General features: G+C 45.9%; 1 protein-coding gene and 1 long non-coding RNA gene across 3 annotated transcripts in view; one reads left to right on the forward strand and one right to left on the reverse strand.

The window, feature by feature from the left end:
- Positions 1-15,317, reverse strand: part of LOC310684850 — a 231,750-nt gene that overhangs the window by 133,677 nt on the left and 82,756 nt on the right. The gene's annotated exons all lie outside the window — the stretch shown is intronic.
- RPS6KA1 (ribosomal protein S6 kinase A1) overlaps positions 1-15,317 on the forward strand; it is a 111,260-nt gene that overhangs the window by 25,308 nt on the left and 70,635 nt on the right. The window contains exons 3-4 of one of the 2 annotated variants that reach the window (XM_083455080.1): positions 1,120-1,270; positions 4,395-5,196. The exons of the other annotated variant lie outside the window; for it this stretch is intronic. Of the exons in view, the coding sequence (XP_083311206.1) occupies positions 5,125-5,196 (72 nt within the window). The 5' untranslated portion in view covers positions 1,120-1,270; positions 4,395-5,124. The remainder of the gene's footprint in view (positions 1-1,119; positions 1,271-4,394; positions 5,197-15,317) is intronic. 2 annotated transcript variants of the gene reach the window in all.

The following is a 15,317-nucleotide window of genomic DNA, read 5'->3' on the forward strand; positions in this document are numbered from 1 at the left end:
TAACTCTCCACCATGAGTTTATCAACTGTCATTTTCACATCAACAATTTACAAGGCACTGCCAAGCATACTGATTTATATGACCCTTCACTCTTTGCATTTTTGTTTAAAGTCATACCATCCTGGAATTTCATTTACTTTGCTCCAGAGGCAGCAGCTGGTGTCACTTGTTATTTTCATTTTTTTTTAAATTGCATTCATTGATGTCTCCAAGTGCCGTTCTTTCCTTTCTGTTCACATCAAAGGAGCAGACGTGCCTGTGAATGGCAGCAATGTTCCTGTTGTGTTCCCTCTTCTTCTTTTTTTTTGTTAGTTATTGCTGTAGCTGGTTCATTTTCGTCTCCATGAAAAGCAAACACAAGCTCTACAAGAGGTTCATTGCATATCATCATTTCATTACAGGGAAGGTGCTACTGAAAAGGCACCCCCCCCCCAGCAGCATTATTCCTCTTTTCTCTGCATGTTATGATGTAGCTATCCAAACTGGCATCGTTCTGCTCGTATCAGTACTTTACACATTCAGAAGCAACAATGGAAACACGAGAAAAACATTTGTAACCTGCAAAGCTCACAGTAACAGGTTGCTTAGAGAGGGGATAGTCTGTTACAGCAAACACATCAAAGCATTTTGCGACACCTTAAAGATGAACAGAAGCTTTGGTGGACTAGTGCCAACTTTGCCAGGTGCATGAAGTGTTATCCTTAGTTAGCAGACAGATACACAGATACACATTGATATGAAGAAGAAAGTGGGGCCAAATGGCAATGAAATGAAACACAGCACAATCTGTGACAACTCACTCTCTGAAGAGCTAATCCTTATGTAACCAACACAACACCATCCATGCACAAGAGAGAGGGATTGGCAGGCTTAGGAGAACCTCAAGGTTTGCAGAAGTACAAAAACACTTGAGAAAAAGAAGCAGTGGGAGAGTTCCAGAGACAGCCTAAGGAGGCCTGAATGCTCAGTGGGCAGACAACAGCAAGCATCTGCTGAGGGGGAGAGATGGAAGCCCTTAGGGGAATGGCATGGAGTACTGTGGGGAAAGGGCATGGCTAGCTGGAATCTTGAACAGGAACACTCCACAATGTTGCTTCTCTCCCCCCACTTCTTTTGTAGACCTCAACTCCTCTACGTAAAACTTACATGTATGTAAGTGAAGTGGCTATTTGCAACTCACTGCTTGCAAGAGGAAAGGCACAAATTCTATTCCAATCTGCCAAGGTTTCCTACCTGATTCCCTGGAACTGATCCTGAGTAGTCACTGCAGGTAACTTGACAATTGAATTATTTCCATTTTTGTATAATACTATAGTGTAAATGCATTGCCCTTTACTTGGATGTAGCCTACCTTGATTTCAGCAAGGCATTTGACAAGGTGCCCCATGATATTCTTGTAAAGAAGCTGGTAAAATGCGGTCTTGACTATGCTACCACTCAGTGGATTTGTAACTGGCTGACTGACCGAACCCAAAGGGTGCTCATCAATGGTTCCTCTTCATCCTGGAGAAGAGTGACTAGTGGGGTGCCACAGGGTTCTGTCTTGGGCCCGGTCTTATTCAACATCTTTATCAATGACTTGTATGATGGACTCAAGGGCATCCTGATCAAATTTGCAGATGACACCAAACTGGGAGGGGTGGCTAACACCCCAGAGGACAGGGGTGTTCCTAACATTAGGAAGAACTTCCTGACAGTAAGAGCTGTTCGACAGTGGAATTTGCTGCCAAGGAGTGTGGTGGAGTCTCCTTCTTTGGAGGTCTTTAAGCAGAGGCTTGACAACCATATGTCAGGAGTGCTCTGATGGTGTTTCCTGCATGGCAGGGGGTTGGACTTGATGGCCCTTGTGGTCTCTTCCAACTATGATTCTATGATCCTTCTGGCACTGTTCAGAAGTGATGCAGTTACATAATATTAGACTTACAGATTTAATACTATTCTTGGATGTGGTGGGGAGGATTTTCAGAGGGTAATGTCTGTATTGCTTCAGAACTGTGATAAGCCAGCCCTGCAACATTTTTTTTTTGGGGGGGGGGCCTCCAGCTCATTCTGCTGAGTGGGGCCCTAGTCTTCTGCCCCTAAGTCCTGCTCTGATGGCACCAATGCTGTTATGATGTGCCAGAACAAGGGTGTCATACTTCACTTGCAATTTAAATTAAGATATTTAAAACTACTGATATTTTAATTTCCCATTACCGTTGTCAGGTATGCTGTCAATATGCCAATTTCCTTGGGATGAAATACTTGCGGCAAGTCTATTAATGAGGGGGCGAAGAAGGAACAGCAGAGATTTTCCTCCAGTTTTTAAATTGTATTGGGCATGCTTTGCCATGCTGCACACATGATCCCTGTGGATGTTGGCCATTAACCTCCCACTGTGACCTTGACATCGCAGTGGTGCAATTCCTTCTGGTTACTGTGCACCTACCTATCTGGTGACTTTTGAATAAATAAAAAGGAAGCTGTTTTATTTTTAACACATTTCCCACATTTACAGTGGGCAGTCCTGACCTCTGGGTCAGAGATTTCCTAGCAATTAAATAACCAAACCAAAGAGATTTTGGCCACTTCTGTTGGCTAGAAATATTGATGAAGGTCCAGGCCTTGCAAAGCTTTGGCATGGCATGCCTCTTTAAAAATAGTCAGCATTTCACATTCCAAGAATCTGAAGGGCCCTAACTTGTGGGAAATACTTTTCATATAAAATCTGCTTGGTGCTCAAGGGAAGTGGTAGTCATTCAGTTTCATGATGACTTGGGAAAGCAAGCATGTGACTGCAATAATATGGCTAGATACAGCCCCTTCCACAAGACCTATCATGCTTGTAGTCCTTAGTACATGGGTGGCTAACTTCTGCCACCTCCCAAGCATATTCTCAATAGTCCCCAAAGTTCCCACCAGGTTTGGTGGCGGCAGCAAAAAGAATACACAAATAAATTAGATGCTTTGATGGACAAAGAGGTTTAAGCACCTCGGCCCAACCCAGCACCCTAATGGGAATGCAAATTTCATCTATGGTCATCAGACTGATAAAGTGATGAATGGCGGGGGGGGGGGGGAAATGCCCTCTTGAACTGATCTTCATGCATCTGCTACAGAGGGTGTATGTGTGTGAGAATGTGGGGTGGTCTCATTTGCTACTGGTGTGCATGCTCCAGATAGTTGGCCAAGGGTGAGTGTGGCCCTCAAGTCAAAGAGGATTAACCACCCCTGTGTTAAGATTTCAGAGGAAAACCGTAGGGGGGGTGTACTTAGGGTTAGGGAACCTTTTTCAGCCTGAGACCCACATATCCTTGTATGACACCTTTCAGGTTCCACATGCCAGTGGTGGTCAGAACAAGGATGTGACTCCTACCTTTGTACAGTAGGCTACACTGCAGCCATGCAAAAGTTGATGATTTGTACACATGCAGAGAGAGAGGGGTAAGCAATGAATCATCTGCACAATTCAAAAACACATTCAGCCAGGCAGAACCACAAGGAGGGCATCCAGCAGGGCAAATATGGCATTCTGGGGACAGTCCTGAGGCTGGGTAGCAAGCAATGAGGCATTATCAGGGTTCAAGAACATTCAGCCAGGGAAATGGTAGGATTCATGGCTGTTTTCCTTCTCATTTCATTTTTACAATAACCCTCTGAGGCAGGTTAAGATGAGATACACTGATTGGCGCATGATCACTCAGTGAGCTTCATGATTGAGCAGGGATTCAGATCCTGTTTTACTTGATCATAGCCCAAGATGGGGAATCTCAGGTCCCAGGACCCCAATGTGATCTGCCAGGCCTCTTAGGACTCTTCACAGGCTGCACCCTTTCTGAAGCCACACCCCTCACCAGCCCTGCTTTGCATTCTCATTGAGTGTTTTCACCTGGCCAGAATGTCTCTTTGATTTCTGATAATGCCTATTTCTTGCCTGGATAGAGGAGAGAGTAGTGTTTGTAGAAACTAGCCTACTGCACAAAGGTAAAATTTGCATTCATTTTGTCCACTTTTGCCACTGGCCACACACACCCATTGTCATGTGGCCTTCAAGCTGCAAGAAGTTCCTCCCCACTCTCCTAGCTCTACATCAGCCTTCCCCAACCTGGTGCCCTCTGGGTGCTTTGGACTACAGCTCATAAACTCCAGCTGCAGTAGTGTGCTAGAAAGGCTGCCCTACAGGAATAGCGCAATCCTATTCATGTCTATTTAAAAGTCCCATGTGAATGACTTCCCAGGTAAATCTGTACAAGACTACAGGCTAATGCATGTTAGTCATTAAAAAACGTGGTAGTTAACAGGAAATGAATGCTGGTAATTGGTTCTACGCGGTTATCAAACCTACCCCATTCTCAAGCTAAGATTTTTTACTTGAGAGTAACACCCAGTGTCTCCCCCACCCCCGAATTCAACAGGACTTGCTTTCCTGCAAACATGGTTTAGCTAGGATCGAACTGCCACTAACAGCGCACTCCTTCGCCCTTTTACACGGAAGTAAGTCCCATGAGATCTAATGTGGATGGGCGGGCAGGAGGCAGGCAACGGACTTTCTACCAAGCATGCTTAGGATCGCACGCAGCAGGATGAAGACGCCAGAGCGGCGGCCGCGATTGCGGATGGATGACTTAATCGGGAATTTACGACGGCGGGAGCATTTGGAGGAGGAACTGCGGGGAAGCGAGGTACTACTACCTGGAGCAGCTGCGAGGAGGTGGGCTTTCTCGCTCCTCCCCGCCCTTCCCCGGAGCGTGCGGGCCCCGGGCTGGGCCGGAGAATCAGCCGGAGTCGAGGAGGAGCCACCCTCTCCTTCCCCGCTAGGCCGAGCAGCCAATAAGGCGCCAGGGGCCGGCATTCAGCTCCTCCTTCCCGGGGAGAGCGGAGCCCGACGCTGAGTGTGCTGGTGGAGCGGGGGAAACAAGCGGCGGCGCAGAAAGTCTTCGGGCGCCCTAGTAGCCCGCAGCGCCGGGAGGCGAAGGGCGGCAGTGGTCGAGCGCAGCGCCTGACTGCCCGGCCGCTCTACTCACAGCTCCGCCGCAGCGCGCGTAAAGAAGCCTGAAGCGCGGCTGGAGGCGGAGGAAGGAGAGATCGAGATCCCCTATTAGCCGGACTTGCAGCATTTCTCGGGGCTCCGAGGAAGCAGCCGCAATGCCGCTTGCCCAGCTGGGAGCGGAACCTTGGCCCGACATGGAGTTGGTGGACATGGAGCTGGATGCAGAGGTGAGAGGTGGCGGCGGTGGGGCTCCGGAGGAGGGAGTGAGGGAGAGGGGCGCTAGGTGAGTCGAAGGAGGCGGCGGTGGGGCATCGCCTGCCTGCTTCTACTCGGAGGGCGAAGGTCTCCTGGTGACTTTTTTCCAGGATTGCCTGCAAAGGAGTGGCGTCTGCGCCTGTCTCCTGGTTGCGCCTCCGCGCAAAGGACCGAGAGCGCGTGTTCCAGCTCTCTTATTTGCAGGCTAGGATTGGGTTGTGGGGCTGCTGTGAGTTGGGGAGCGGGTAGCAGTGTGTCGAGCGCCTCCCCCCGCCCCTTTCATGCAAAAGTCACTACATAGGTTGACACACAATCTGTGAAGAAGCGGGTCGGATTCTCTTTGATTGTATGTATAAGTTTCGTTATCGTTGTCCTTTGGCCCAATGAAAGCGGTTGCTTGCCTCTCCTGGAAACTATTGCAGAAAAAGCTCTTTCCTGCAATTAAAAAGTAACCCAACCCGCATCATTGGGCCGATCAATGTGTAGCTTTATATGTTACGTCGGAGACCTGCAGCTAATGGTTAGGTACTTCCTTCCTTCTTTCTTTCCCCGGTTGGAAAAGAGTTGAAGGAGGGGGGGGGGGGGAGGAAGAGAGAGGATTGCTTTTCCCGATCCTCGGTTAAACATGCCCACAAGCAGACTTCCAGTTGTCGTGACACGATTGAGTTATTCTCTTTAAGCAGAGCAGGAAGAGTCTGAACATTAAGAATCCTGGAGGGGATTTTATTCATTCTGCCCTGAGGTTGAGGCATTAATGCACTGCATTGATCTTAGCTTGCCACACCAAGGTTGTTGTAACTTTGCCCCCTTGAGGAATAGCATCCTTGTGGATTTGCATCTGGGCCTTAGAAGGGTGTTTAAAAAGAAGAAATCTCAAAACTTCTGGCTCAAACTATTTTTAAGGACAACTTCCAGCTTTGCTCCAAAGGTATGAATAATTGAGGCTTCCAGGCCTGACTCGGATAGAGTTTATTTAATGCTTGCCTGAAACAGCTGTGTGGTAAGATCTGATGTAAATAGAAAGGCAGGTGGAAAGTGGGGAGGGGGATTGGATTGCAAATCTCCGAAGCAGCAGGTTAGCAGTCTAAACACACTGGAGGGTTCCCCACCCACCCCAAAGTGGTAATGTGTTAACATCTAAGGCAAGGAACCCACATAACTCTAAATCCATATATTTAGAATTCATTTTCTATCAGAAGAATGCAAATGCAAGCTTTTACAGCTTTGGGAGGAAGGTGAGCCAGGCGGAGTAGGGCTCAGTGATTCATCCAAAGTAATGAAATTGTGTCTTGAGTATTTATGTATCTCGCTCTTCAACTAAAGGGATCAGGATAGCCCATTTTAGCCTCACAACAACCATGTTAGGTGGGTTAATTTGTGAGATGGTGAGAATTGCCCAAGATTACCCAAGATCACCCAGTGAATTTCATGGCTGAATGGGGATTTGTACCTCCGTTTCGGACCTTAGTCAAACATTCTAAACTTAGTAACCCACATTTGCTCTTGAGACTGTGAACTTGTGTTCTTGTCTGTCATGGTGTGGCTTGGCTTGTCACCTAGCAATGGTCTGGGTGACAGTCCCACAAACCAGGATTGGTAGAGTGCCAGCCCCTGCATTTTTTACTTTGTTATAGAAAGGTGCTGTTCTGAAAGCCTGTGGAATGGTTCTAAATATGTCCTTGGTCAAATGATCAGGTATCTCCATCAGGCATCTGGTCTGCACCTGCAAGTAGTAGTTGTTGGCATCTGTCTGTCTCTAGAGACAATGGAGTGCACTTCTGAGGGTGAAGTCAAACAGCTGCGTTAGCAGCACCCAAGTGACCTCCCTAGGGTGTATGCAGTGGTAGAGGCCTGAGGTGGAAAGATGGGCTATGTTAGAGAGTGCCCAAGGGAAGTCTACCTCCTCCCCTACAAAACCATATTGGGTGTTAAGATTGGCTTGCTCCACTTGCTTGCTCCATCTTGGTTGCTCCACTGCCTTCAGAAGTTTGGGGGTGGCAGTGACCCAGGATTGGGAATTATCTGTGGCAGCCTCTAAGTTGTGGAACTCCCTCAGCATAGAGGTACTTCTGGTATCTTCGTTATACAGCTTTCAGCGAAGCATCTCTTTATGCTGCCTTTTGACACTTGAGCGGTATATTTTTTAGGACTCACCTTATTTCTGTGATTGTAAGTTGTTATAAACTGATTTGATATTGTGTTTTTGTTTTGCCCTGGAATCTTAGAGTGAAGGGTGACTAATAATAATAATTATTAAAAGAATAATCATAGCCTGCTGCCTGCTGGTTCACTGGATGGCATTGTCAGTGTTGAATAAAAATTTGGCAGCAAATCTAGTTGGCTTCTTATGAAGAATGAGAGGGTGCTCTCTTGCCCTTTACCTCAGGCAGGAAAATATATTGGGCTGCTGGTCCTGGGCTTACACCACTTTCAACTGCAGGCAGAATGCACTTCTGAATTCTCCCACCCTGCAATGTGGTGGGGGGAACTTTTCGCAAGTAGAACAATATAAAACGGTAATGCTCTGCAGAGCCTTGCTCCCCTTTGACCTGCCGGGAGTTTTTGTGCTGTTCCTGTATGAAGGTAGGTAGTGCTTTAAGTGGCACAGTCCTCTCTGCCAGTTCAGGATTCTCATTCTGCTGTACCTGCAGACCAGGGCCACATCTGTATATTATATTTCTCTTATACCACATTAACAGTCATGGCTTCCGACAAACATTCTAGGAGCTGTAGTTTCTTAAGGGTGTTGAGAGTTTTCCCAGAGTGGCCAGGCAGGGCATTGTAAGAATGGCAGCTCTGTGAGGGCACAACTCTCAGCACCCTTAACAAGCTACAATTTTCCAACATTATTGGTATAAGAGTGCTTTAAATGTATGGTGAAGATTGTGTCGCGAGTCTCTCAATCTTTTCCCCATGCTAGGATACCAAGGTCCTTTTGTAATGCACAAGAATGAGCTAGTGCAGTATCATGGTCCAAAGGGGGAACATAAGCATATGAAGAATTCAGACTATCCATCCTTCAAGTTTAGTATTTTCCACACTGGCTACCAGTGGTTTTCCAGGGTCTCGAGCAGAGGGAGGCTTTCCTCATATCCTGCTCTCTGAACCTTTTAAATGAAGATGTCTAGGATTGAATTTGGGACCTTCTGCTTGCCCTAACTTCCTTCTGAATCAAATGTGCATAGGATTGGGCTGGTTAATGGCTGACTGTCTGGCAAATGGCATACTGGTGCTCTGGTTGCAAGGAACCCTGACAGTTCTCCTTTAATGCTTTGCAGTGTGCTTGCTGCCATGCAGAATCTGGAGGCTATGCTGTAAGCTCCTAGTCTCAGTCTCATTTAGGACAGAGATAAGGCAAATCTTGATCAGTGCTTTATGTGGGTGGTGTGTTGGGTGTGTGTGTTGTTCTGTTAAGGTGAACCTTAGGGTGGAGCACTGAAAGGCATAGCAGTAGTGTTATTTTGAAGAGGTTATATTTAAAACTCTAGCCTGAGGCAGCTGCCTTTCTCTGCCTAATGATAGAGCCGGCCTGCTAATAAAGTTTTTCACAGGTTAACAATTTCCAGAGGGCTAGCCCAAATAGGTGTGTTGTAGCAAGACTTTTGTTCTTTCCTGGTTAGTAATGTTTGTGAGCTTATTTACAAGGCTGCTCTAACCTTTTCAGACCTGGACCCACCAGCGGATCCTTTTATTTTAACCACATATTTTTGGTTTGGTAGTGCTGTTGCTACAGCTCACCTTAGATCAGGCTGTGACTCAGTAGTGGGTCCTGACCCACCAGTTGCAGGCCAGTGCCCTAGGCTGCGTGTCCAGGAGTTCCTAGGCTGTTGGTTCAGGAGTGTTAAACACACTCGGGACTTTGAGACTATTGCCTGGAAAGTGGTAGTGTCTCCTTACTGTGAAGACTAGAAGAAGCTAGCAGGGCTGATTATGCGGCCCATACTGGCTACTGCCAGCCATCTTTGTTAGCAGGAACCTGACATAGCATGAGCATTCTGCCTTTTTTTTATAAATTTTAAGAATTTGAATGTTTAGCAAAGAAGAATTAGAAGCCTACACTGAGAGTGGGGCAACCTTTTCAGCTCAGGTGCCACATTCCCATCTGGGAGATCTTGCTGAGGCCACATACCAGTGGTGGGTGGGACCAGAGGAAAACATGGGTGAAGCAAGCAACAAATGACATTCCAGCCAAGCAATAACATGAGGTTGGAAGGTGTGGCCTTGAGAAGGGCCAGATAGAGTAGCTTAAAGGGCTGCATTTGGCCCCCAGGCTTGGAGAGCCCCATCCCTGTCCTAAACAATGCTTCGATTTATGTTAATTAAGGCACCCAGGGTGCTTCTTGAATGAGAAAGAGGAAATGGCTCATGAGAGGGAAGGAAGGAAGGACGAACGGACATCTTACTTAGTTAAAGAACATTGGATTTTTTTCAGTTGCATACAAAATGTACAAGGGTGTGTAATATTCATAATTATGTTGCACACCGTTTCCCTATCCACCCAGCCTGGAAGCAGTAATGTGGGGCAGCATTATTTGTAGATTTCAGTTTTGTCTGATTCCTTGTATTGTAAGGAAAGGATAGCAAGGAGGGCGAATGTCCCATTTTATCTCCTTTGTTGACTGTCTGGTTTACCCTATTGATTACCTGGTTTATGCTAATACATTTTTGGTTGTTTGAGATACAGCTAGCCTTATGAGAACTGCAGTTTTATTGTAAGACTTTTCTGCAAAATACACAGTTCATTTTCAGGCGGACTGGCTTGACACAACTGGAACAGCCATTGATCTGTTCAAACCTGGCTTTGCCAACCTTTGCCCGCACATCCTTGTTTAAAGGCATCACTACTGTCTATTACTATTTATTCTTAACCAGTTGGCTCAATGCAGTAACCAAAGGAGTGGTTAAACTTTACATTAGGTAAAGGGAAAAGGAAGAAATGCACCCTGCTGTGTTTGTCTCAGACTGCCCAGTGGGGGTAGGTGGGTTTCCTCCAATTCTTTTCTTTGCTTCAAAAGAATAATGTTGCCTCATTAAATAAATAATTCAGTCCCTTCAAATACTGTGACATTTAAAGTAAAGGCTGGCAGTCTTTTCTGTCACAAACAACAGTAGCCCTAAGGGCTGAATTGACCCTTGGGTTAACTAAGCTTTTGGAGTAGGATCCTTTACACAATCCAAAGGGCACCGCTCCATACAGATTGGGACTTCGCCACTCTGGACTTGGGGTCCTCTTTAATGTCCTTACTGCTGAAAGAGGGTTTGTTTGTTTGTTTACTCACCACATAACAGGGGAATGTTATCTATATTCTCAGTTTGGGAGAAGCTGGAAACTCTGGCTGCCTGCCTGCCGTGAGATGAGTATCAGGAGGGGAAATGATTGTGCTCTGTGTAAGTGTGGCAGATGACAGGTGTGGGGATTAGCATGACAGTAAAAGGGTGCCTGCCTGGGAGAGCCATTCAAGGGAAAGGTATGGGGGCATTCTGGACTGTGCTACTTTAGACTGCAGGTGAGGAGCTGCATGCAAAACCTTTTCTCTCTGATGTGCTAGTTTTCTGTACAGAGGTTTTTTTTTAAAAGTGCAAAGCATTCGTAAGCTTCCATCACTACCACCATGGCATCAAGTGGCACAGCCCCGAAACATTGTGAACACACCCTCCCACATCATTCTGCATATCTAGGGAACGCTTTATACAATCCACAGAATTCAGTGCTGATATTTTTCCTAGAGCGCGCTACTTTAAGCAGTAAGGACAGGGTTGCATGTTTAGGGAGGATCATAGGGAGTTGCCTTGTAGAGTCAGATTATTGGTCCATCCAGCTGAGTACTGTCTACACTGACTGTCAGGGGCTGTCCAGGTTTTCAGGCAGGGGGCATTGCCAGCCCTATTCAGAGATACCAGGAATTGAACCCAAGGCCTCTGCATGAAAAGCAAATCCTCTACCACTGAGCATTCCAATGAATTAAAAAGACCCAAAACGTTCCTGCAAATAGGGTGGTAGCGTGATAGGCAAATGAGTGAAGTCTACTTTTCACATAAACATCCAAAATGTGGTATTTTCCTATGTGAAAAGAGGAATCTGTTGTGTACACAACATTCAAACATGGAATCCCCACTACCTTCAGCTCCAGGTGGTATAAACTCACTTTGATTTTGCTGACCCTATAAACTGGCCATAGAACAGCTCTCACATTATCTGTTCCTCTTTGTGCAAGGATTGTTCAGAGTGTAGCTGAGAGCAGCAACTCCCATGATTGGGTTCCACCAAGAATTCCCCCAATTCCAGCTTCACGAATTACAGTTCAGTGTAACTCATGCTGTGAAGTGTTATGGGAAATGTTCTAGGGCAGTCCATAGTAGCAGTGAGCTCTTCCTTTTGACATGCGGGCATGGAGGCAGATTTACTAGCTTACAAAAAATTTAGACATCTCTGTGCAGCGGGGGGAGGACTACATCTTGGTGGCACCTTGGCATGGGGAGCAGGAACATTATTAGGTCATTTTTTTAAAAAAGGGCATGAACCCATGGGGGGGGGGAATGCATAAAACATGCAAGTGCTAATTTATATGCATGGATGCAGGCTGAGCCTTTAAATGTCACAGAAAGCAAGCCAAGTAATTTCATGTCCAAATCATCCCAGGTATGCTTTTAATTTTTGCCCCACCTCGTATCAGTTTATCTTCGGTTCATTTTCTCCCAATTTCCCAGCAGATCCTGCTCCAAATCAGCTCAACCCTCCTTCAGTTACTCCTATTCATTTTCCTCCAATCTCTGGATAACATCCTAAGTTGATTTATTTCCCCAAATTAATATCCAACCCAGTAATCAAGATCAACACTGGTTCAGTTTCCCCCTAAAATGTATTACCTGCTCGATAATGCTTGGAGTGCCCAGATAAAGATTCGGGGCACACATTTCCCAGGCCCACAGCTAACAACGCCCAAGGGGGGAACCACCTTTGCCACGCAAGGCTGGAAAATGTAGGTCTTTGCCTATCTAAACTCTTGGGAAGCTATTTGCTTTTCCAGCTTGGTGACCCTTTCAACTCTTCATTCTTGTCTCTGTTTCAGAACATCACTCCGCAGTTGTTTAATTGCCTCCCCTAGTGTTATGTCAGGCTTTGTGTTCAGCTTGTCTCTCGTTCCCTGCGTGCTATCCATGCTATCTGGAAAAGGCCAGAGCATCAAGTAACAAGTTGTGGCAGGGGGACGGGGAGGGGGAACAGTCACAAAAAGAATCCTCTTATTGTTTCTGTCAAATCGGGCAGAGTGCTGTCAGGAAGCATGGAAACTGCTCTGGGCCTTCTGGATAGCTCAGTCCCCCGTCCCCCGTCCCCCCCGAGAGCTACAATTCCCAGAGTTCCCTGGGAAAGAGGGACTGACTGTTAGAGCACTCTGGGAATGGTAGCTCTGTGAAGGGAATAGGGGTCCCCTATCAACCCTCAGCATCCATAACAATCCAAGGATTCTTTGGGGGAAGCCATAACTGTTCAAAGTGGCAGGATAGTGGGTCTACCTAGGCCCCATCTGTGCTATATAATACCAACAGCCTGGCCTGATATGGAGAGTAGCAATCTATGATGGCTGTTGAGTTGGGTGGGGTGGTTGGTTTCTTCTTCCAGTGCAAAGGGTTTGTTTTAACTCTAGTTATCAGGAATCTCACTCCAGTAACCAGGAGAAAGGTTAGTGACAGCCTCTGTGACATGCAAGGCTTTTGTCATGCTTGGGATTTATTCATTAATCCTGCTGGACAGGCAGCCGTGCATTTTTTCCTGACTGAGGTCTCAGTTCTGCAAGCGCCGCAGCTTGGCTGCCTTCTGAGTAGGGCTGCTTAATGGGGCTTGAATTTAATGCAGAGTGATAGTTGGGGTTTTTTTGTTCATTTGTTACAAACAATTTGGAATTTAAGTTGTTTGAATCCTCCTGCTTTTTAGTCATAGGGATCCAGAATTTCTATCAGTGCCAAAAGCAAGCAGGAGATAATAGGTTTTCTCTTTTCTCTTGATAAGTTGACACCAAACAAAAGTCGAGGAGCTTGGTAAAAAATGGAGGGGGGGGGATAATGATGGGAGTACTTCTCCTCCCTGGCTCCATCTTTATTGCTACCTTCAAGAAAATATAATAAGTGAAATTTCTTCACAATTGCTGTGTAGCTGAATGCACATCCCTTTGCCGAACGCTTAATATTTCAAGAAAACAAAGCACTTTGGCTTTCATCGTCCTTTGCTTTGTGTCACCACCACTTCCTTAATTCCATTTTCACGCACACTAAGAAGCATTGTTGATCTTGGTACATATGTATTTTACATTCTCTGTCTTGTTTCATACTGTTTTAATAATCTTGGCTTCCCCCACTGCACCCCACCCTGAAGAATTCTGGGCATTGTTTGTGGATATTAAAAATCTTTCATCAGCGGTCCATAGTAGCTCCTACTTTTTTTTTTTTTTTTAGAATTACAATTCCGTGGGGAGACGGAATGAATTTCATTCCCCACCCACCCACTGTGCATTTCATGGTTTGGAGTGACATTTCACAAATGGTTTTCGCTAGGTTTTTATTTATTTATTTTAAAAAAATTTATACAAGAAGCAACAATCAACACTCAACCATCCCCCACACCCACCTCCAGAAGCAATATTTAAATAATATTTAAATTTTAAATAACTATTAAATAATATTTATGAAAGATATTTGCATGTTGCCCCATAACACAACAGTTTTGAGGCAGTATACAAGAAAGAAAGTTGTGGTGATGGTTCCCCCCGCCAGCTCCAGATATACCGTACCTTCTGTCTGAACTCTCTTTAAAAAAAAATCCCCTGCAAACCATTTAAGGAAAAAAGGGATCATGCCCTGTGCGTGCCAGAAATACTGAGCCATATCGCCAAGTCACAGAGGGAATTTGAATATAAGTTGTTCCCTCTGGCTCTCTGTATGCGGTATGTTGTGTGATCAGGATTACCGGAGTTAACTTGGTTTGTGTGGGCAGGGCTGATAGATGGATAATCTGCTTTAAGAGTGGGTGTTAGTGACCTTCTGATCCCTTACAGCCATAAAATCCTAGGATTGGCCCAGGCGGGGAGCTGTTCACTTGCCCTGGGACTTGCAGTGATTTTTTCCTACAAACTTGCGTTGATGCAAGAAGATATGTAGGAATTGGTCTAAACCCCCCCCCCCCGGGGGGGGGGGCACAATCCATAATGTGAAACTGCCAAAAAGCAGAGCTTGGACAGGAATGCTATTTTTCAGCATAGGTAGTTGTATTCTAGCAAATAGTTGTGCATGAAGCAGCCATGCCTGTAAGGCCAGAAATGTTACTATTTATGATGTTAAGATGCTTTTTTGGGGTTGGGGACCAGATTTCCCTAAATGTGTTATAACAATGAAGAAATCAATGCCAGGAGTATTAAGGGAAGCTGGCAGGTGCTGAATCTAGCAGTGTCAAAAAGACAGGCCAAACCAGTTTTCTGTGCTCAGAAAGTGACCTGAAAGAAGATGGGCCATTAGCAAGAAACAAAGAGAGCAGAGTACTGGACCATTAAGAACAGTCTGGGGATGCAAATACTGCTGCCCAGCAGAGAGGTGGAGCCCTCCCCCCACCCCTTTGAGTAGCAGAGGCACAGGCCAATGGTAGCAGACAAAGGCCAGGTTAGGGTTTCAGCTGGGGGTGGGGGAGCTCCTTGGGGTCGTTTAGGGAGAAGGAGGGGTAGAACTCCATGTGATTTGGGGATGATAGGCTGGAACTAAGAAACCCAGAGGATGGTTTTTTGCTGTCCTTTGAATCCAATGCTGTCCTTAAGCCCCTCATAGGATGTGAGTGCTTTGCAATCCCTCCATCTAGGTGTAGGTTGTATATACAGTGGTACTTTGGTTTACAACCATAATCTGTTCTGGAAGTCCGTTTGTAAACCAAAACAGGTTGTAACCCAAGGCGCGCTTTCACCAATGGGGCCTCCAAAATTTTTTTGTTCATAATAATAATAAAAAGGGTTGTAATCCCAAAAAAGGTTGCAAACCGGGACATGCACTTCCGGGTTTGACATGTTTGAAATCCAAAACGTATTCAAACCAAGGTACCTCTGTATGTGCAAAT

This window comes from Podarcis tiliguerta (assembly GCF_965153285.1).
Source record: "Podarcis tiliguerta genome assembly, chromosome: 8".
NCBI lineage: Eukaryota > Metazoa > Chordata > Lepidosauria > Squamata > Lacertidae > Podarcis > Podarcis tiliguerta.